The 23,885-nt window shown below is 42.5% G+C and overlaps 1 protein-coding gene across 2 annotated transcripts; it reads right to left on the reverse strand.

Annotated features, from left to right (window-relative positions):
* Nucleotides 1–224: 224 nt before the first annotated feature.
* On the reverse strand, nucleotides 225–23,793 carry SYCE3 (synaptonemal complex central element protein 3). Of its 2 annotated transcripts, none has more exons than XM_081591130.1 (3): nucleotides 23,676–23,793; nucleotides 13,213–13,321; nucleotides 225–461 (listed from the first exon to the last, which is right to left on the reverse strand). In XM_081591130.1, exons 2-3 carry the CDS (start codon nucleotides 13,319–13,321, stop codon nucleotides 304–306), a joined length of 267 nt encoding a protein of 88 aa, XP_081447256.1. In that variant the 5' UTR covers nucleotides 23,676–23,793; the 3' UTR covers nucleotides 225–303. The 2 variants fall into 2 exon arrangements, with proteins under 2 accessions (XP_081447256.1, XP_081447257.1); XM_081591131.1 differs by having other exon boundaries at nucleotides 23,572–23,793.
* Between the last annotated feature and the right edge of the window lie 92 nt (nucleotides 23,794–23,885).

Genomic DNA, 23,885 nt, shown 5'->3' on the forward strand with positions numbered 1-23,885 from the left:
TGCTCTCCCCGTCCGCTTTGGACCTCACTGTAGGAAGGGAAATAAACCCACCTGAATACTGCTGTGTGTCCCACCCGTCTGGCTCCTTTTTTGGCTTTTTATTCTAAGTTTGGCACCAGTGGTGCTGGGCACGGCTGCTTCCTCACAGCCTCGGCGTCTCGCCCGTCTCGTGTGCTGTTCACAGGGCTTGAATGCAGCTGGGTGAGACAGAAAGGATCCTGAGGTGCTTGAAAATAAGTTTATTGAGAACAGGTTCTGTGCACAGGCCATGCGTTGGGGTCGCTGTTGCTCTGCCCCGGGGACCTACTGCGTGTGCTTGGTCTCATTGAGCAGCTCCTGCCAGTTCTTCTCCATCTCCTCCTTGCAGTTGAGGAAGGCGTCCTCCAGCCGCCGCATGGACTCCGCCAGCGAGGGGTCGGTGCGCATCACCACCATGTCGTAGGCCATCCACGTGGCCTGCACTGTAACAAGCAGACAGGCCCGGTCAGGCCACAGGGGCGGCTGCAGCGCTAGGCCCCCCGGCGAGGGCTGGCGCTTCTGCTCTTGCCCGGCATCCTGGGACAGGATGCGCTGAGCCACCCAATTACTCTAAGGAGAGAAAGCGGGTCGGCCATGTGTTAGAGGGCTCATAACAACCCCTATTAAATCTCCTCTCTACACAGAGCAGGAATGAACCTTCCCTAATCTCACCAAGTCTTAACTTCGGAATACACCGGCCCACAACACTAAAAGGTTGAATGCCAGTGTGACATGAAATGTTAGGAAAGATTAAATATAGGTCCTTACCCATCTGCAGTTCACAACTAGTGGCTGCAGGGTGACTCCCAAGAAGTGCTCCTCCACCCAAGCTCACATGCTCAGGTAGGGCTGACCACTCCCATTCCTGCGAGGCCTGAGCCTCAGGTTTTCTCACGCTCATAGACCTGGGATGCCTGCCCACCTCCACCAGGGCACCCCTCTGCTTTCATTAGGGCCAGCCCAGGGGCTCCTCCTTCTGGGAAGGTTTGCATGTTCATGTTAGGTGTCCTTTGGTGCTCACCACAGGACTGACCAACTTTCTTTCCGCCTGAGAGCAACTTGAGGGCAGCGCCCCTGGCCTATAGGTGGACCTGTGCTTCCTGTACGAATCCAATGCTGTGTGCAGAAACCCCACCTCACCCCTTCCCTCTGAGCACAGCCCTCCACTCGCGTGGTTCTCCCCTTTAGATCTATGAATGAGAGAGTCATCTCTGTGTGGAGTAAACATGTCCTCGTAGAGCTTCTCCTGGCTGAGCTAAAAAGTGCTGGATACTTTGGGAAACTATATACTTCAGGAAATTAACCAAAGGAGAGACAGGCAGGGAATTCCCTGGCAGCTCAGTGGTTCAGATTCTGTACTTCCACTGCCAAGGGTGCAAGTCCAACCGCTGGTCAGGGAACTAAGATCCTGCAAGCTTTATGGTGCTGCCAAAAGAAAAAAAAAAAGATAGGCAGATGATTAATGACAAATGCACATGTATGTCTACACACAACAGAGGTCAGCAGTGTGCCAGACTTGAAGTTTTACAGAAAGTGGCATCTGTGTGGTTAGGGAAACAGTGTTAGAGAAGATGCATGAAGTTCACCTCAACAGACAGAGGGCATGTGACTATCTGCCAGCACAGGAACGCTCCAATGTCTGGCAGCAAGAGTCACTTGGGACACCTGTTAAATGTAGACAGTTGGCCCCTCTCAAAACTCAAAGAGGTTCTTATGTCATGGGCTGGGAATGGTGCCCAGGAACCTGCATCTTAACAAGCATCCTGGGTACTTCTGTGCAGGAAGCTCATAGACCATCATGTCAGCCACCTGGACAGCAGGTGAAGCATGGGCCTGAGGCTAAAGCTCTCAACTCACTGGCCGTGTGACCTGGAGTCAGAGATTTAAAGTACTGACCTCGTCTCCTCACACGTCAAGGCCGGACAACGTCCGGATCTCACGACTTGCTGTGAAGATTAAATGGATGATGTATGTAAACTGCCACGCACATATTAAGTGCTCAAGAAAGGAGAAACTCCTACTATAAAATAAATAACTGAGGTAATCAGGACAGACAACTAGGGTGGGTGAAACAGAACGAAACAAAAAAATAGCTCACAGAAAAGAATCTCACACAGACCTACACAGCAGCTGAAATTATAGCCCTGAGTTTCCTGAGGCCAAAGCAGAGAAGGAAACATGCTCAGTTATAAGATTTAGTGACGGGACTTCTTGGTAGTGCAGTGGAAAAGAACCCGCCTGCCAGTGCAGGGTTTGAGCCCTGCTCTGGGAGGATTCCACATATCTTGGGACAACCAAGTTTGTGCACCACAACCACTGATCCTGCGCTGTAGAGCCTGCACACTGCAACTACTCAGCCCGTGTGCTGCAAGTACTGAAGCCTGCGCACCCGGCCTGGACTCTGCAACAAGAGAAGCCACCATGATGGGAAGTTCGCACACGGCGACTACAGTAGCCCCTGCTTGCCGCAGCCAGAGAAAGCCGAAGCAAAGCAATGAAGATCCAGTACAGCCAAACATAAATAAGCAAAAATGTTTTAAAAAATAGAATGCTGAAGGTTATTTTTTAAAAAGATTCAGTGAGCATAAAATAAAAACAAACCTATTGTTTATGACACTTTTATCCTAAGAAAGAATTTTCCTATAGGTATATTTCATGAGAGGTATGTAATATAGTTGAAAATGTCCTTGACAACATCCCTACTTTAAATACAAAGAGGGACTTTCCCAGTGGTCCAGAGGCTAAGACTCCACGCTCCCAATGTAGGCAGCCCAGGTTTGATCCCTGATCAAGGAACTAGATCCCACATGCCATGCCAAAACTAAAGATCCTGCATGCTGAAACTAAGACCCAGCATAGCCAAATAAATAAATAAATAAAAATATTAAAAAAAAAAAACAAAGATACTCTCCTGTGTCTACAATTGTAATCACTGGTAAAAGAAAGCTGGTGGCACAGTACCAAAGCACACTTCAGAAAAGGCAATTCACTGAGACACTACTCTCTGTAATTTGATCCAAGGGAAAAATAGTATAGAATGGGAAAGACTCACAATTATCCAAAAATCCTTCAGAAATATGCGTCTCCTGAGTTTTTCATTCATTCAGTATTTATTGAGTGCTTGCTCTGTGTTGGCATTTTACTAAGGCAGCCCTGATGATACAGCAGTCTATACAGGATGGACACATCCCTGTCCTCATGAGTATCTATACTAGTTGCAGTGGGAGGAGACAGATAATAAAAATACAAGACAATTACACATTGTGAAAGGAACAAAAAGGAAACAAGCAGCATGTATTGTGACAGAGAAATGAGGTAGGAAAAGCCTTATTTTAGACCAGGTAGAGAGGGCAGGCCCTCTCAGAAGGCTTTTGGTAAGGCCAGCACAATAGCAAAGCCAAGGTCCTATCTATGGTTCAGTTCAGTTCAGTCGCTCAGTCGTGTATGACTCTTTGCAACCGCATGGACCGCAGCACACCAGGCTTCCCTGTGCATCACCAACTCCCAAACCCTGGTCAAACTCATGTCCATCGAGTCAGTGATGCCATCTAATCATCTCATCCTCTGTCATCTCCTTCTCCTCCTGACTTCAATCTTTCCCAGAATCAGGGTCTTTTTCAATAAGTCAGTTCTTCGCATCAGGTGGCCAAAGTGAAGCTTCAGCCTCAGCATCCAATGAATATTCAGGACTGATTATTTTTTAAGGCTTGACTGGTTTGATCTCCTTGCAGTCCAAGGGACTCTCAAGAGTCTTCTCCAACACCACAGTTGAAAAGCATCAATTCTTTGATGCTCAGCTTTCTTTGTGGTCCAACTCTCACATCCATACATGACTACTGGAAAAACCATAGCTTTGACTAGACAAGCCTTTGTTGGCAAAGTAATGTCTCTGCTTTTTAACATACTGTCTAGGCTGGTCATAGATTTTCTTCCAAGGACTAAGCATCTTTTAATTTCATGGCTGCAGTCACCATCTGCAGTGATTTTGGAGCCCAAGAAAATAAAGTCTGCCACTGTTTCCACTGTTTTCCCATCTATTTGCCATGAAGTCATGGGACCGAATGCTATGACTTTAGTTTTTAGAATGCTGAGTTTTAAGCCAGTTTTTTCACTCGCCTCTTTCACTTTCATCAAGAGGCTCTTCAGTTCCTCTTCGCTTTCTGCCATAAGGGTGGTGTCATCTGCATATCTGAGGTTATTGATATTTCTCCTGGCAATCTTGATTCCAGTTTGTGCTTCATCCAGCCTGGCATTTCACATGATGTACTCTGCATAGAAGTTAAATAAGCAGGGTGACAATATGCAGCCTTGTTGTACTCCTTTCCCAATTTGGAACCAGTCTGTTGTTCCATGTCCAGTTTTAACTGTTGCTTCTTGATCGCATACAGATTTCTCAGGAGGCAGGTCAGGTGGTCTGGTATTCCCATCTCTTGGAGAATGTTCCACAGTTTGTTGTGATCCACACAGTCAAAGGCTTTGGCATAGTCAATAAAGCAGAAGTAGACGTTTCTCTGGAATTCTCTTGCTTTTTGTATGATCCAACATTGCTGGCAATTTGATCTCTGGTTACTCTGCCTTTTCTAAATCCTGCTTGAACAGCTGAAGGTTCTCAGTTCATGTATTGCTGGAGCCTAGCTTGGAGAATTTTGAGCATTACTTTACTAGCGTGTGAAATGAGTGCAATTGTGTGGTAGTTTGAGTATTGTTTGGCATTGCCTTTCTTTGGGACTGGAATGAAAACTGACCTTTTCCAGTCCTGTGGTCACTGCTGAGTTTTCCAGCAGTGCTGAGTGCAGCACTTTAACAGCATCATCTTTTAAGATTTGAAATAGCTCAACTGGAATTCCATCACCTCCACTAGCTTTGCTTGTAGTGAAGCTTCCTAAGGCCCACTTGACTTCTCATTCCAGGATGTCTGGCTCCAAGTGAGTGATCACACCATCGTGGTTATCTGGGTCATGAAGATCTTTTTTATATAGTTCTTCTGTATTCTTGCCACTTTTTAATATCTTCTGCTTCTGTTCTGTCCACACTGTTTCTGTCCTTTATTGTGCCAATATTTGCATTAAATGCTCCCTGGTATCTCTAATTTTCTTGAAGAGATCTGTAGTCTAGTCCTATCTTTGGAGGGACAGACATTTTGAGAGGCTAGTCAGGGTTCACCCATGTACTCTGACAACCCAGTATGTAAGCTCAGGTCCTCATACAGAAATTTTTAAAAAATGGTCAAAATGTGCACCTAGAAACAGGGTTCAGTAAAGGATGAAGATAAAGTATTCCAAAATCTGTGTAGGAGAGGGGAGGACTAATGAGGGAGGCAGTAAGCAGATTTATTCTGACAGTCGAAGAGGCAGGAGCAGAGAACAGGAATGATGAGGCCGTCAAGCCAGGCAGTAAAGGGGTGAAGATAAGCCCACAGGCTAATTCGCATCATAGGCAAAATAGAAGAATCAACATTTTAAAATGTAAATGGTGAAAGTCTACCTTCTCAAATCTCAGATCCCAGATGGCTTTTCAGATGAATTCTACTGAACTTTGAAGAATAATTCATTCTTATGTGATATAAGTAATTCCAGAAATCAGAAAAAGAGGGAAGATTGGTAGGCTGACTGTATGACTTTTTAAGAAAAGCATTTTATAGATGCATTTCAGTTACACTGTGGAAAACCTGAGAATAGAGATAAACAAAAACAAAAACATAATTTTCCCTAAGCTGGTTTATTTTAAAACCAAAGATTATATTAAAAAAAATTACAGGTCTGTCACACGTGAAACTAAACATGAAATCCGAAATATAATTTAACCAAATCTAACAACATGTTAAAATAATATGTTATGATCAAGTAGAATTTGTAAAAGAAATTTAAGGATAGTTGAATATCAGAAAATCAATCAGCTTAATTAAACATAGTAATAAAAGGAGGAAATCATAGTAATATCTCAGTTAATACAAAAAAGCAGTTAACAAAATTTAATACTGATTACCTATCTGTGATTTTAGAAAATAAAAACTCTAACAAATTAGGAACAGAAGGAGACATTTTGACCTAGTAAACGTAATATATCAAAAACTTATAACAAACATTATACTTAATGAGGAAACTGTGAATAAACTCCTAATATTGCTGGTATTGAAGATGCTGGTAAATAGAGTTTAAGAATTTAAAAGAAATAAGAGGTGTAAGATAAGAGATAAAACTATCAGTATTTGTAAATTATAAAAGTATATATGAAAGAATAAAGTCCAATAGTCAAGTCACTTTTAAAAAGACAACAGTTAAAGGGGAAAAGATGCCCTATTAGTATCAAGACATCCTATAAAACCCTATTCAATTTAATCAATTAATTAATTTAGCTGTGCTGTGCAGCTTGTGGGATCTTAGTTCCCTGACAAGGGATTGAACCCACATACTTGGCAGTGAACATGCAGAGTCTTAAGCAATGGACCTCCAGGGAATTCCCTACAGCATAATTTTTTAGAAAACAGTGTGGTACAGACAATAGACCAATGGAAGAAAATAAATTCAGAGATAGACCTCAGTGTATATGGAATTTAGTATATGATGAAAGTAATACCAAAAATCAGCGAAAAAGAGAGGTATATGCCCTATGAATTAAAGGCAAATATGAAAGATAAAATAACATTTATAGATAAAAATTTAGCAGAATATCTGTGACCTAGGGACTTCTTAAAAATCACAGATCATCAGGTAAAATATTGGCGAATTAATTTTTTAATAGTTTAAATACATTTCTTTATTTGGCTGCACTGCCTCATAGCCGTGGCACTCGGGATCTGTGTTGGGTCACAGGCGCTTTCACTGTGGCACATGGGCTCCAGAGCCTGCGGGCCTCAGCAGTTGCGGCACATGGGTGCTCTGTTTGTGACTCACGGACTTAGCTGTTCTGTGGCACATGTGATCTTAATTTCCTAACCAGGGATCAAACCTGCATCCCTGCACTGGAAGGCGGATTCTTAACCACTGGAACACCTGGGAAGTCCCGGTGAATTTGTTTTCAACTAAGGACACATGGACAAATTTTTCATACAAATGATAGCAGAATTGTACAATCCTAAAACTGATAATGAGTTAATGTCTAGACTATACAAGAAACTACTTCAAATCAATAAAAGAAACCCAGTAACAACAACAAAAAAACCTGGAAAATAACAACAGATTGGTTCCAAATTGGGAAAGGAGTACGTCAAGGCTGTATATGGTCACTCTGCTTATTTAACTTCTATGCAGAGTTCAGTTCAGTTCAGTCGCTCAGTCGTGTCTGACTCTGCGACCCCATGAATCGCAGCACGCCAGGCCTCCCTGTCCATCACCAATTCCCCGAGTCTACCCAAACCCATGTACATTGAGTCAGTGATGCCATCCAGCCATCTCATCCTCTGTCGTCCCCTTCTCCTCCTGCCCCCAATCCTTCCCAGCATCAGGGTCTTTTCCAATGAGTCAACTCTTCGCATCAGGTGGCCAAAGTATTGGAGTTTCGGCTTCAACATCAGTCCTTCCAATGAACACCCAGGACTGATCTCCTTTAGGATGGACTGGTTGGATCTCCTTGCAGTCCAAGGGACTCTCAAGAGTCTTCTCCAACACCACAGCTCAAAAGCATCAATTCTTTGGTGTTCAGCTTTCTTTGTGGTCCAACTCTCACATCCATACATGACTACTGGAAAAACCATAGCCTTGACTAGACGGACCTTTGTTGGCAGAGTAATGTCTCTGCTTTTCAATATGCTCTCTAGGTTGGTCATAACCTTCCTTCCAAGGAGTAAGTGTCTTTTAATTTCATGGCTGCAATCACCATCAGCAGTGATTTTGAAGCCCCAAAAAATAAAGTCTGACACTGTTTCCACTGTTTCTCCATCTATTTCCCATGAGGTGATGGGACCAGATGCCATGATCTTACTTTTCTGAATGTTGAGCTTTAAGCCAACTTTTTCACTCTCCTCTTTCACTTTCATCAAGAGGCTCTTTAGTTCTTCTTCGCTTTCTGCCATAAGGGTGGTGTCATCTGCATATCTGAGGTTATTGATATTTCTCCCGGCAATCTTGATACCAGCTTGTGTTTCTTCCAGCCCAGCGTTTCTCATGATGTATTTTGCATATAAGTTAAATAAGCAGGGTGACAATATACAGCCTTGACGTACTCCTTTTCCTATTTGGAACCAGTCTGTTGTTCCATGTCCAGTTCTAACTGTTGCTTCCTGACCTGCATACAGGTTTCTCAAGAGACAGGTCAGATGGTCTGGTATTCCCATCTCTTTCAGAATTTTCCATAGTTTATTGTGATCCACACAGTCAAAGGCTTTGGCATAGTCAATAAAGCAGAAATAGATGTTCTTCTGGAACTCTCTTGCTTTTTCGATGATCCAGCGGATGTTGGCAATTTGATCTCTGGTTCCTCTGCCTTTTCTAAAACCAGCTTGAACATCTGGAAGTTCACGGTTCACGTATTGTTGAAGCCTGGCTTGGAGAATTTTGAGCATTACTTTACTAGCGTGTGAGATGAGTGCAATTGTGTGGTAGTTTGAGCATTCTTTGGCATTGTCTCTCTTTGGGATTGGAATGAAAACTGACCTTTACCAGTCCTGTGGCCACTGCTGAGTTTTCCAAATTTGCTGGCATATTGAGTGCAGCACTTTCACGGCATCACCTTTCAGGATTTGAAATAGCTCAACTGGAATTCCATCACCTCCACTAGCTTTGTTCGTAGTGATGCTTTCTAATGCCCACTTGACTTCACATTCCAGGATGTCTGGCTCTAGGTGAGTGATCACACCATCGTGATTATCTGGGTCATGAAGATCTTTTTTGTACAGGTTTTCTGTGTATTCTTGCCACCTCTTCTTAATATCTTCTGCTTCTGTTAGGTCCATACCATTTCTGTCCTTTATCGAGCCCATCTTTGCATGAAATGTTCCCTTGGTATCTCTAATTTTCTTGAAGAGGTCTCTAGTCTTTCCCATTCTGTTGTTTTCCTCTATTTCTTTGCATTGATTGCTGAGGAAGGCTTTCTTTTCTCTCCTTTCTATTCTTTGGAACTCTGCATTCAGATAGGAATATCTTTCCTTTTTGCCTTTGCTTTTCGCTTCTCTTCTCTTCCCAGCTATTTGTAAGGCCTCCTCAGACAGTCATTTTGCTTTTTTGCATTTCTTTTCCATGGGGATGGTCTTGATTCCTGTCTCCTGTACAATGTCATGAACCTCTGTCCATAGTTCATCAGGCACTCTATCAGATCTAGTCCCTTAAATCTATTTGTCATTTCCACTATATAATCATAAGGGATTTGATTTAGGTCATACCTGAATGGTCATTGGTTTTCCCTATTTTCTTCAATTTAAGTCTGAATTTGGCAATAAGGAGTTCATGATCTGAGCCACAGTCCACTCTCGGTCTTGTTTTTGCTGACTATATAGAGCTTCTCCATCTTTGGCTGCAAAGAATATAATCAATCTGATTTTGGTGTTGACCATCTGGTGATGTCCATGTGTAGAGTCTTCTTTTGTGTTGTTGGAAGAGGGTGTTTGTTATTACCAGTGCATTCTCTTGGCAAAACTCTATTAGCCTTTGCCCTGCTTCATTCTGTACTCCAAGGCCAAATTTGTGTGTTACGCCAGGTGTTTCCTGACTTCCTACTTTTGCATTCCAGTGCCCTATAATGAAAATGACATCTTTTTTGGGTGTAAGTTCTAATAGGTCTTGTAGGTCTTCATAGAACCATGCAAGTTCAGCTTCTTCAGCATTACTGGTCGGGCATAGAGTTGGATTACCGTGATATTGAATGGTTTGCCTTGGAAACGAACAGATATCATTCTGTCGTTTTTGAGATTGCATCCAAGTACTGCATTTTGGACTCTTTTGTTGACCATGATGGCTACTCCATTTCTTCTAAGGGACTCCTGCCCACAGTAGTAGATATAATGGTCATCTGAGTTAAATTCACCCATTCCAATCCATCTTAGTTCGTTGATTCCTAGAATGTCGACGTTCACTCTTGCCATCTCCTGTTTGACCACTTCCAATTTGCCTTGATTCATGGATCTAACATTCCAGGTTCCTGTGCAATATTGTTCTTTACAGCAATGGACTTTGCTTCTATCACCAGTCATATCCACAGCTTGGTATTGTTTTTGCTTTGGCTCCATCCCATTATTCTTTCTGGAGTTATTTCTCCAGTGATCTCCAGTAGCATATTAGGCACCTACCAACCTGGGGAGTTCATCTTTCAGTGTCGTATCTTTTTGCCTTTTCATACTGTTCATGGGGTTCTCAAGGGAAGAATACTGAAGTGGTTTGCCATGCCCTTCTCCAGTGGACCACATTCTGTCTATGCAGAGAACATCATGCGAAATGCTGGGCTGGATGAAGCACAAGCTGGAGTCAAGACTGCAGGGAGAAATATCAATAAACTCAGATATGCAGATGACACCACCCTTATGGCAGAAAGAGGAACTAAAGAGCCTCTTGATGAAGGTGAAAGAGGAGAATGAAAAAGCTGGCTTAAAACTCAACACTCAAAAAACAAAGATCATGGCATCCGGTCTCATCACTTCATGACAAGTAGATGGGGAAACAGTCGAAATAGTGGGCTCCAAAATTGCTCCACACGGTGACTGCAGCCATGAAATTAAAAGATGCTTGCTCCTCAGAAGAAAATCTATGACCAACCTAGACAACATATTAAAAAGCAAAGACATTATTTTGCCAACAAAGGCCTGTCTAGTCAAAGCTATGGTTTGTCTAGTAGTCATGTATGGATGTGAGAGTTGGACCACAAAGAAAGCTGAGCATCGAAGAATTGATGCTTTTCAACTGTGGTGTTGGAGAAGACTCTTGAGAGTCCCTTGGACTGCAAGGAGATCCAACCAGTCCATCCTAAAGGAGATCAGTTCTGGGTGTTCATTGGAAGGACTGATGCTGAAGCTGAAACTCCAATACTTTGGCCACCTGATGCGAAGAACTGACTCCTTGGAAAAGACCCTGATGCTGGAAAAGATTGAGGGCAGGAGGAGAAGGGGATGACAGAGGATGAGATGGTTGGATGGCATCACCAACTCAATGGACATGAGTTTGAACAAGCTCTGGGAGTTGGTGATGGACAGGGAAGCCTGGTGTGCTGCAGTCCATGGGGTCACAAAGAGTCAGACATGACTGAGCAACTGAACTGAACTGAACTGAATAACTTACTTACCTATCACCTTAATTAATGTTGGGATATTTGCCAAAAGGAGAGATTCCAGTGAAGCTAAATAGAAATGCAGTACAAGCCTAGTTCCTTTGGCACACCAGATAGTTTAGAGTTAAATGTTAAAAAAAAGAAAAACCCACTAAAACCACAAAGTATAGGAAAATATAAGTGACTATTTCACTGATCTTGAATTAGGGAAGGATTTTCTAAGCATTGAAGCAATGGGAATAAATCAGAAAGGAAAATATTAATACATTTTTACTACATAATACTTCTGCTCACTGAAGCTTCATATACAAAATTAAAGGAAAATGACAAACTGGGAAAAATATTTCCTACAATTTTGAACAAGTACCTAATAGTCTTAATACAGAAAGAGCTCTTACAAATCAATAAGACATTCTATCACAGAAATCAGCTATTTTCTTTTTGTTCTCAGTGCCACGCTTGTATGTAGACCAGCTCCTTTTCAGATTTTAGTTCTGGAAAACCTGCCTAATTGGCCTTTCTGCTCCAGTCTTTCCTTTCTGAACCATCTCTCACACTGTTACCAGAGCTATCTTTCTAAAAGGCAACTGACTTCCTCAAAATTCCAAATGGCTCCCTATCACTTACATAAGAAAGGTAAACCTCTTTAACTTGGCATTGCATTGAAGACGTTTCTTCTCACCTTTCAGCCTCTTCTTTTTTGGCCTGCCACCTTGCGAATCTCAAGCGCTACTCTGACTTCTTGACTATGCCAACCTCTCCCTCACGGGCACACAGCCTTGGCTATTTCTTTTCCTGGACTGCCCCTCTTCTCTGCTCACAGGACTGACCTCATCTGTCCAATCCCTACTCCTCTAATGCTCTGCTTTAAAGCCTCTGTTCAAAGCCTCACTTGCCTTCCCAAGAAGTCTGCCTGCCCTTCTCTGCTCCTTCCCCAGTACTTGGTGTACATCATTATTAGCATTTGCCATATTATAGCTTCACCATAAAGTTAAAACGTGCTTTACGTTTATATGTTTAAATATAATTAGTCATCTTGATGTCTGTTTCTGGTCCCTACTCACTTCTCAAGAAGGAGCATCTTTATTCAACTTTGTATTTTTAGAAAAGCACATATATGTGCTCAATAAATGATGTTAAATAAGAGAATATTTAATTAGATTGAAGGAATCAAACAACTTATTGTGGAAAATGAATACTAGAACTTTTTTAAAAGGTATATATAAAACTTTCAAGTATGTGGGCACAAAATTGCGAACATTTTTAAGTAGAAATTTTCTGAAGACTTGTAATAAATGGAGATTACTTAAAAACTAATAATGTCTTTAAAAATAGTTTGTTTTCATATAAGTAGAGTATTTGGGCATTCTAAAATTTGTTTCACATTGTGATTTTGTCTAGTAAAACAGGATCACACAATTTTAAGAATTACATATATTCCAAACTGGTAAAGAACAAATTAAGGAAATTATAATTGTATCACCACCACTGCTTAGTGGAAACATGTTAAATAAAATAACAGACTAACATTCTTTTCCAAAAATAGAGAAATTAGTTCAATTCTATTGCTGCTTCTGGAGAAGGAAATGGCAATCCACTCCAGTATTCTTGCCCAGGAAATCTCATGGACAGAGGAGCCTGGCGGGCTACAGTCCATGGTGTCACAAAGAGTCGGACACAACGGAGTAACTAACACTTTACTAGTTCTTCATGGTACTGTGTGCGCCCAGTTACAAAAGAAGAAGTTACTATTTCTGCCCTCAAGAAGATAATAGTCTATTTGCTGAAATAAGGTGCAAACACACAAAAATAATCAGAAAACAATTCAAGGCAATATTCAGTGGTGAGTATGAAATCTTGTGGTATAGTAGTTACACGGTGAAGAAGTTGAAAAGTAGTCAGGGAAGACCTGATTGAGGAGGTACTTGATTTGAACTTGGAAGTATACGGAGGATTTGAGCTCTTAGAAAGGAGGAAGGTACCCTGCCTGGGAAAACATCCTACCTGAGATTTTTTCCATCTCTTCCAACAGCTTTTCCAAGTCTTTATTCAGGTCTGACAGCATTTTCAGCATGTTGTCATAATTTCTTTCCCCAGGGTCAGAATCAGCCATCTAGGAAGTGCACAGAAAGAAGATGCAGTGAGACAGATCCGTGTTTCAATTTTAGCTCCACTACTCACAGCTGGGTACCCAAGCCAGAAAGCTTACATTGTCTTTAACTCCTCTTATCTTCCTGACCTAAAGAGTTAGTTGTATCTGATTCTTTGCAACCCCAAGGACTGTAGCCCACCAGGCTCCTCTGTCCATAGAATTCTCCAGGCAAGAATGCTGGAGTGGGTAGCCATTCCCTTCTCCAGGGGGTCTTCCTGACCCAGGGATCGAACTCTGGTCTCCTCCTTTGCAGGTGGATTCTTTACTGTCTGAGCCACAAGCGAAGCCCCTTCCTGACCTAAGTGGTCACTAAAACTCCCCAATTTCATTTTTTCATGGAATAAACATTAAATCATCTATGGGTCAGGAAGGACTGTGCTTGAAAGCCACCAGTGAACTGAGCGCTGCCCTTGCGGAGATCATAGCGTGACCCAGCTCTTTGAAGTCCCTTCTATCAGTGCCTTCCTTCCGTTCTCCACGGCTGCTGCTTTAACAGAGGTCCATTTCATTATCCACTATTGATCACAGCTTTACTGGGTGTCTACTAAGTACCAGACATCTGCTATGGTTATGGGGACACTGTAGCGTATCTGAGGATTCAAACAGACTGGATGCCGTCATGGAGTTTGCATTCTAGTGTGGGGGGAGACTGAAAATAGCCAAGTTAACAGATTCATAAAGATACCTTGAGTTTGTGGTCAATGCTACAAAGAAAATAGAAAGGATGGTGTAATAAAGAAGATTTTTCAGAGGAGTGATGCTTTGGCCTGTAAAGTCAGACAAGTCCTTTCTAATGTAGAGACATTTGAGCTGCCACTTGAAAGATAAAAAGGAGTTGTCTTCTGGAGATGGAGGAGAAGAGTTCTAGACAGAGGGAATGGCTCAAGAAAAGGTGAGAGCTGCCCTGGTGTGTTTTAAGGAATAGATAAGGGGGTTGTGGAGAAGAGTGACAGGACATGAAATCAACTAGGTAGTCAAGAACTTTGCTTTTATTTTGAGAGTGAGGAAAAGCCACTGGAGATTAAGGGAGCAGGGGATCATGTGATTATGTTTTAAGGTAACAGCAGACTTCAGCTGCTGTCTGGAAAATGGACTGCTGCAGGAGCTCAAGAGGAGGAAAGAGTGGGAAGATCTATTAGATCTAATAGATCTTAGTTCCACATTGGAAAAGGAGTACGATGTTGTCACATGTTGTCACATGAACATCAGTACGATGTTCAAGAGAGCACTAAAGTGGTCTAGAGATGACAGCACTTGGACTTCATAGATATTATCAATATTGAGAAGTGAAGTGTTCTGGTTACGTTGTGGAAGATGAGCCAAGAGAATTGTGTACAGGACTTAGGTCAAGGTTTGCAGGGGCAAGTGATGGGAAGAGAGAAATTAAAATGACCCCTAATTTTGATGAGAACAGCTTGATAGATGGTGGTGGTGTGGATGGAAACGGGGAGACCGGGAGAGGAGCTCAGAAGGTGAAGCAGGTGCTCATTGTTTGAGGGGGAGTTGCTGCACAGTGCTGTGAGCGGGATCTTAGTGCCTCAATCAGGAAACGAACCCACGCCCCTTGAAGTGGGAGTACGGAGTCTTAACTGTTGGCCCATCAGGGAATTTCCAGGGGCTCTATTTTGAACATGTTACTACTATGGGATGCCTACTGGTGGTGGTTTAGTCGCTAAGTCGTGTCTGACTCTTGTGAGCCCATGGACTGTAGCCTGCAAGGCTCCTCCGTCCATGGGATTTTCCAGGCAAGAATACTGGAGTGGATTGCCATTTCCTTCTCCAGGGGATCTTCCCAACTCAGGAATCGAACCTGGGTCTCTTGAATTGCAGGCGGTTTCTTTACTGACTGAGCTATGAGGGAAGCCAGGTCTCCAATTGGAGATACAAATAGGCAGTTGAATACAACAGCCTGGAGTTCAGGAGATAGGCTGGAGCTGAAAATATAAAGCTTGGACCTAATGGTACAGGTTCTTCATCTTTCATTTGGACTGTTGTCCTGGAATTATAACTGGTCTCCCTTCTTGCAGCTTCCTCATGTCTAACCTGTTTTCCAGTTCACCCCCAGAGTGACCTTTCTTAACATGCAAAACTAACCATGTCATATTGTTTGAAACCCTTCAATAGCTCCTATTTCTTTCAGGATAAAATATAACCTCTTTACTATAGATATAAGATCCTTCATAATCTAACTCCTCACTGCCACTATTCTCATCTGATTCCAAGATGTGACCAAATAACTGAAAGCCTTAAGAGATCCAGTATTTAATGAGACATTACTTAAAATTTACAAGAGTTGTATATTTACAAGAGATATAATGAAAAACTATCCATGAAACTAACACAAAACTCTAGAAAGTTAAAAAATCTCTACAGTTTTCTCACAAAACAGCTAGGTAAGTACAAAACGGAATGAAATAACTCTATCATGTGGGTGGTTACAAAAATCTACATGAAAGCAAAGAAATAGCTAATGACATAATTCATATTTAAGTTATGTGGACTGCTTGCTCAACTCAATAAGCTATAAAGTGTCACTAATATTATTTTATCCATACATTCAACAGTTATTTATTGAACATTATTTTAGATTCTGAAGATAAAGTGCTGAGCAAAACTTTAAAATCCTAGGTCTTATGGAATTTATATTCTAGTGAGGAGAAGAAACAATAAACAAGATTAATAAGTGAAATAAATAAAATGAGGGATAAGTACTAAAGAAAAAAAGTCAACCAGAAATGGAAAGTGGGAGAGAATATGTATAGAGCAGTGACTGTTCTTTAGATAAGTGGGCAGGGAAAGGCTTTCCTGAAGTGATTTTGACTAGAGACCTGGAGGAAGTGAGAGGACGATGAGTCATACAGATATGTTGGGAAAGTGCATCCCAGGCAGAACAAATAGTAAAAACAGAGGCCCTGAGCTAGAAGCCTGCTGGATGAGTGGGAGGAAGAGCAAATAGGGTGGTATAGTTGGAATAGACAGAGTGAAGTGAATAGTAGTAGAAAAGGTCAAAAAATGGTGGGGCAAAATTGAGGTGGGCCTTATAGGCCAAGACTTTGGCTTTTTCTTTGAGTGAGATGGGGGCCTGGAGGTTGAGAATCTGATTTACATGTTAACAAATCACTAGATTTATATGCACATGGGTGGAGGCAGGGAGACCAGTTAGGAGCAGGTCATTGGAATAATGGAGGTGAGAGATGGTTGTCTGAGGAGGCCTTACAAATAGCCGAGAAACAGAGAAAAGAGAAGTTAAAGGCAAAGGAGAAATGGAAAGATATATCCATTTGAATGCAGAGTTCTGAAGAATAGCGAGGAAAGATAAGAAAGCCTTCCTCAGTGATCAATGCAAAGAAATAGAGGAAAACAAGAGAATGGGGAAGACTAGAGATCTCTTCAAGAAAATTAGAGATACCAAGGGAACATTTCACGCAAAGATGGGCTCAATAAAGGACAGAAACGGTATGGACTGAACAGAAGCAGAAGATATTAAGAAGAGGTGGCAAGAACACACAGAGGTACTATACAAAAAAGATCTTCATGATCCAGATAACCACAATGGTGTGATCATTCACCTAGAGCCAGACATCCTGGAATGAGAAGTCAAGTGGGCCTTAGGAAGCATCACTATGAACAAAACTAGTGGAGGTGATGGAATTCCAGTTGAGCTATTTCAAATCCTAAATGATGATGCTGTGAAAGTGCTGCACTCAATATGCCAGCAAATTTGGAAAACTCAGCAGTGGCCACAGGACTGGAAAAGGTCAGTTTTCATTCCAATCCCAAAGAAGGACAATGCCAAAGAATGTTCAAACTACCACACAATTACACTCATCTCACATGCTAGCAAAGTAATGCTCAAAATTCTCCAAGCCAGGCTTCAACAGTACATGAACTGTGAACTTCCAGATGTTCAAGCAGGATCTACAAAAAGCAGAGGAACCAGAGATCAAATTGCCAACATCTGCTGGATCATAGAAAAAACAAGAGAATTCCAGAAAAACATCTACTTCTGCTTTATTGATTACACCAAAGCCTTTGACTGTGTAGATCACAACAAACTGTGGAAAATTCTTAAAGAGATGGGAATACCACACCACTTTACCTGCCTCCTGAGAAATCTGTATGCAGGTCAAGAAGCAACAGTTAGAACTGGATATGGAACAAGAGACTGGTTCCAAATTGGAAAAGGAGTACGATGTTGTCACCCTGCTTATTTAGCTTCTATACAGAGTATATCATGTGAAATGCCAGGCTGGATGAAGCACAAGCTGGAATCAAGATTGCCGGGAGAAATATCAATAAGCTCAGATACGCAGATGACACCACCCTTATGGCATAAAGCAAAGAAAAACTAAAGAGCCCTTTGATGAAAGTGATAGAGGAGAGTGAAATAGTTAAATGGCTTAAAACTCAACATTCAGAAAACTAAGATCATGGCATCCAGTTCCATCACTTCATGGGGAAACAATGGAAACAGTGAGAGACTTTATTTTCTTGGGCTCCAAAATCACTGCAGATGGTGCCTGCAGCCATGAAATTAAAAGATGCTTGCTCCTTGGAAGAAAAGTTATGACCAACCTAGACAGCATATTAAAAAGCAGAGACATTATTTTGCTAACAAAGGTCTGTCTAGTCAAAGCTATGGTTTGTCCAGTAGTCATGTATGGATGTGAGAGTTGGACCACAAAGAAGGCTAAGTGCTGAAGAAATGATGCTTTCCAACTGTGGTGCTGGTGCTGGAAAAAACTCTTGAGAGTCCCTTGAACTGCAAGGAGATCAAACCAGTCAATCCTAAAGGATATCAGTCCTGAATATTCATTGGAAGGACTGATGCTAAAACTGAAACTCCAATATTTTGGCCACCTGATGTGAAGAACTGACTCATTGGAAAAGACACTGATGCTGGGAAAGACTGAAGGCAGGAGGAGAAGGGGATGACAGGATGAGATGGTTGGATGGCATCATTGACTCGATAGACATGAGTTTGAGCAGGCTCTGGGAGTTGGTGATGGACAAGGAAGCCTGGCATGCTGCAGTCCATGGGGTCACAAAGAGTTGGACACAACTTAGTGACTGAACTGAACTGAACTGAGATAATAACAGCTCAGATCAGCATAGGGCTGAAGGAAGTAGCGTGAAGGAGGACCGGGGGAGGGCAGACAAGATTTGCTGATGAGTCAGTGTGGAGTTAGGGACAATCCTCAGGCATTTGATTAGGCAACCAGAAATGGTGGTGCCATTAACTGAGATAGGGGAAGACTGGAAGAAGCTAGTTTGCATGGGAAAGAAATAATCCAGTTTTGAACATATTAAGATGCTCATGAGGCATCTAAGTGGGAATACTGAGTAGGCAGCTGAATAAATGAATTCAAGGGAGAGATAGAAATGTGGGAGTCATAAGCATATAGATGATATTTAAAGACATAAGAATGGGTGAGATCAAGGGAGAAAACACAGATGGAGAAGTGGCTCAACATCAAGACTGGGAGATGCAAAGGAACCAGCCTAAAAGGCTGAGGAAGAGGGGGCCACAGAGGTAGGAGAAACAGGAGTAATGATCTGGAAGCCAAGTGCAGACTGTTAGAGAGTTACTGAACCCCAGCCAATGTCCTCTGATCATAATGAAATCTCAACAAGCCAAAAAGACAACTCTAAAAAGTACAAGACAATGGGAACTATACTCAATATTTTGTAATAACCTATGAGGAAAGCAATCTACAAATGGATATAAATATATGTACATAAAATTGAATCACTATGCTGTACACCTGAAACTAACATGATATTGTAAATCAATTATACTTCAATTTAAAAATAAATAAAAGTATAAGATAATGAAACCCTAAAAATCATATGGGTGAATAATTATAATTCTGGGAAGGAAGGAAATTAAAATAAGAAATATTAAAAGCATAAAACTACAGGTTTCCCTCCTTGTCCAAAAGTAGAGTGTTTGTACAAAACCTTTCATAAACCAAAATGGCATAAGGCAAAGAAGCAATTACCTCAAGACACATCTTGCTAACAAATATACAAAATAAATCAAGATAAAGCAAAGATGCTCACAAAGCTTGAAGCTGTGACACCTTGGTGCTGAGAAGCAGAGTGTAGTTCCTGGGGAATGAGCTTGGCGTTGCCACTCTTACTGTTTGGGGTGCACACTGCCTCTATATGACTTGTTGCAAAACAAAATCCTGGATGCTATTCTATTTTTCACCTTTTTTTTTTCCCCATAGAAGAGAAAATCCTCTTCAGATTTCTCTTTGTTTGTGAAACAGGTACTGCTGTAGGTTTTTCATAAAAGCGAAGTGGTATAAAGTGAACTTTGCAAAGCAAGGGATACCTGTACTATGACTCTTTGATACTATATGCATTTGAATGTTTATGAGAATTTGGTCAGCTTTGTCATTGGAGTTTAAAATGTGAAACTGACTATGGCTGTAGTTTTAAGTCAAAATCTTAGTAAGTTTATAGGAGTTCTAGGACATTTAAGAGAACTTGAGATTTACCATATTTATGAGTTTTATTTATGATTTTTGTAAGAATATATAAAAAGGTAGGAAAGTTTGTTATTAAGACAATTGAGGTATTTAAAGAAATAGAATACATTAAGTTTATAATTTAAGTTTGCAAATGGAACAAAAACATTAAATTATTATTAAAAATATGCTAGAGCTTTAGAATAAACAATCTAATAAATAATCTCATTTAGAATAAAATTTATAAACTAAGCTGAAATACTCAAGGAAGACTAGAATTTTAGATTAGTAACTTTAAAAAATAAATATTAATTTTTAAAATCAAAGTAAACATTTACTTTACAGTCACTATACTGACTACACTGTCTGTATAGTCAAAAGTATGGTTTTTCCAGTAGTCATGTACAGATGTGAGAGTCGGATCATAAAGAAGGCTGAGTGCTGAAAAATTGATGCTTTTGAACTGCGGTGCTGGAGAAGACTCTTGAGAGTCCCTTGGACTGCAAGGAGATCACACTAGTCAATTCTAAAGGAAATCAACCCTGACTATTCATTGGAAGAACTGTTGAAGCTGACGCTCCAATACTTTGGCCACCTGATACAAAGAGCCGACTCATTACAAAGACCCTGTGCTGGGAAAGATTGAAGCCAGAAGGAGAAGGGGGCGACAGATGATGAGATGGTTAGACAGCATCACTGACTCAACGGACATGAATTTGAGCACATTCCAGGAGACAGTGGAGGATAGAAGAGCGTGGTGTGCTACAGTCCATGAGGTTGCAGAGAATCGGACACGACTTAGCAACTGAACGACAACAACAAACGTTCAAATAGTCTTTTCTGTTTAAATAATGCCTTTGAAGTCACCAAAGCTCACACTTATCAGTATTGAGCCATATCCTCATATATATCCTAGGCTTCAGTCATATTAAATACATAATTTTGCAAATCTGGATACCTACCATATGTCAAGCAGTACCACAAAAAGTAAGGATTAAAAAAATAAGTACACCATCTTGTCATCAAGGAAGTCAGTTTGGTAAAAAGAAACTTGTAAAGCAAGATTCCATGAATTGCAATAGTCATTTAGCCAAATGTCCTTGCTCAGTTTCTAACCAAAGCCTTCTCCTATAAAAAGGCCATCATAGCCACGTCATTGAGAAAGCTGAACACATCATGCTCTCTCTTGCCTTCATGATTTTATCATTCTACTGTTTGAAATGTTAGATTGAAACTTAGTCTTGTCTGGGAGATAGAGCTCCATAGCACTACATTTTCTCCCAGTTGCCTCAGACAATACAGTGGGTAGTTTTGAGAATGACTATCAGGATGACTGGCACAAAGGAGGAGAAAGAGTGGAGGTGAAGGGATGGGATGGGGAAGCTATTGAGTTCAATTTGGGGCAGCTTGAGTGTGTGTGCTTATCAGGGATCCAAAGAGAGCTATTCATCAAACACATGAAAAATAGGAGTAGAATCCTAGGAAGAGGTTAAGCTGGAAATAAAAGAATTGATGGTGGTTAAATCATGGGAAGAGATGAAATCATTCACAGTGAATATATAAAGGGAAAAGAGAAAATGGACTAGGAAGAAGCCCTTAGAAACATCAGCACTGGGGCTGTCCTGGTGGCCCAGTGGCTAAGATTCCACTCTCCCAACGCAGGGGCCCGGGTTCAATCCCTGGTCAGGAAACTAGATCCCACAAGCTGCACCTATGACCCAGTACAGCCAAATAAAACAAAAACAAAAAATCAGCACTTAAGAAGGAAACAAGACCATAAAAGGCTCTGATAAGCAGTCAGAAATGTAGGGAACTGAGCAGTGTGTACTTTAAGCCAACAGAAGAGAGGAGGAATGGGCCAATTAATTCATGTAGTCAAAAAATATTCATATTTATTGAATATCAGACATCGTTTTAGGTGCTTAGGAATATTTCACCAAGCAAAACAGAAAATAACTTGCCCTTGTGGAGTTTTCATTCTAGTCAAGAGAGACAGACAACTGGACTTCCCTAGTGGTCCAGTGGTTAAGAGCTTGCCTGCCAATGTAGGGGACATGGGTTCGATTCATGGTCATGGAAGATTCCACGTGCCAAGCAGAAAGTAAGCCTATGTGCCACAGATACTGAGCCTGCACTCTAGAATCTGAGAGCCTCAACTACTGAGCCCTCATACCTCAACTACTGAAGTCCACATGCTCTAGATCCCAAGTGGCACAACTACTGAAGCCTGAGCACCCTAGAGCCTATGCTCTACAACAAGAGAAGCCAATGCAGTGAGAAGTCTACACACCAAAACTAGAGAGTAGCCTCCACTAGGCTGAAGACTAAGGAGAAAGGGTCACTGATGGTGCAGGGACTGGTCTCAGACAGGAAAAGGGTCACCTTACCCTATGAAGGTAAGGGAAGGTAAAGAGATAAGGGTGTGGTATGATAGGTAACTGTCCAGGTGGTCCATGTTCAAAGTTGAAGTCTCTAGCTTGCTTATGGAGGGCGATAAAAAAGGTTCCCCCTACCCCCCAAGAACAGACTATCTTGGTTTGAGGAGAAGGATAAAGGTTTGGCAGAACTCTGTGCTTCACTAGAGGCACACAGACATGCAGCAGAGAAGTAGTGGTAGTATGACTGAGGTCACACAGCTGCATAGTATCCTCAGGATGAAGTGTAACTGGCCTGGGAGTTGAAACGTGTGGGTGATGGAGGCACAAGTAAGCAATGTGTAAGATGGAGGTGGATACAAAGCAGAGGCTTCAAGGGACATGGAGTTGAGGGGCAGGTAGACTAGGGGATGGAGCATGAGGCAGCTAGAAGGATGGAGCCTGTGGGAAGAGTAACCTTGGATCTCAGAGGAGGGAAAGGTCTGGAAAGTAGATCCAGGAAAAGAGCTGAAGTGGAAGAAGAAGGCCATGGGATTAAGGTCCATGCATTCCTTTCTGGGAGGTTCTCTAGGATGACAGCAGGTTGAGGATGAAGAGGAGACCTGGGCCAGTGCCAAAGCCCAGGGGAATGAGGATAATAGCTGACTGTGGGGGTTAGGTGGGCAGAGGGAAAGTGGGGCTGGGAAGGGACTGGGGGATCACCTTAGGGTGTGAAGGCATAGGGGATGTAGGTCCTGGGGACTGAGGGATTCAGAGGCAGAAGAACTGCAAGGGCCTGGGGCCCTGTTTGTGGTCTGAAGGTCTTGCCCAGTAAGAAGAGCTTTAATGGAGTCTGGGAGCCTTGCTGGAGTCAGAAATGTGAGAAGATGAGTGGGGTACTTGGATCAGAGACTCTCTGTGAGGGGGTTGTGTGGGTGTGGACGGCGGTGGTGTGAACAGCATGGGAATAGAATGTGTGAGTGATGCTCTGAGCGGTGGTGCTGGGGAGTCTGGGACCACGCCTGGTGTGCAGATGTGAGGGAATTCGAGCTGTGCGATGTGAGTCCAGGTGTGGGGTAACGGGTGAGCGGCTCACGCGTATGGAGTTCAGGATGTGCAGTGTGAGGATCTGCGGAGGTGCGGGTGAGGGGCGGGGCGAGGGGAGGAGACTCCGGAGAGGGGCCGGTTGTGAGGGGCGAGGGGACGGGGTGAAGAGACTCCAGGTGAGGGAAGACGGGTGAGGAGACCCTGTGAGGGGTCGGATGTGAGGGGTGAGAAGACAGGGTGAAGAGACCCAGGGTGAGGAGACACGGGTGAGGAGACTTAGGATGAGGTGACCCAGGGTGAGAAGACCGGGGTGAGGAATTAGTAGTTGCCACACCTTCGGTCTGGCGTCAGACGGTGAACACCGCGTGGGATGCCGTGGCTTGGGGTTGGGGCACCAAGGGAGAGTACGGGAACCCCGGGCGGGCGGGCCCTTCTCACCTCCCGCTTATCTGCGCTCAGGTCCTGCTCAGCTACCCGCCTCTGCCGCCTGAGGCATGAGGCCTCTCCTCAGAGAGACGCCCCTCCCCTTTCCGTTACCACACCTGCCCCCGGAGCTGACCTCTGGTTCTCATTGGCTGGTCTCCTGGAGCGGAAGGGGCGGGGCTACGAGCACATGCCTACGCGCGCCTGAGGCTGGTCCCAAGTCCT

This window comes from Giraffa tippelskirchi, chromosome 4 (genome assembly GCF_054371585.1).
Source record: "Giraffa tippelskirchi isolate mGirTip1 chromosome 4, T2T-mGirTip1v1.2.pri, whole genome shotgun sequence".
Lineage (NCBI taxonomy): Eukaryota > Metazoa > Chordata > Mammalia > Artiodactyla > Giraffidae > Giraffa > Giraffa tippelskirchi.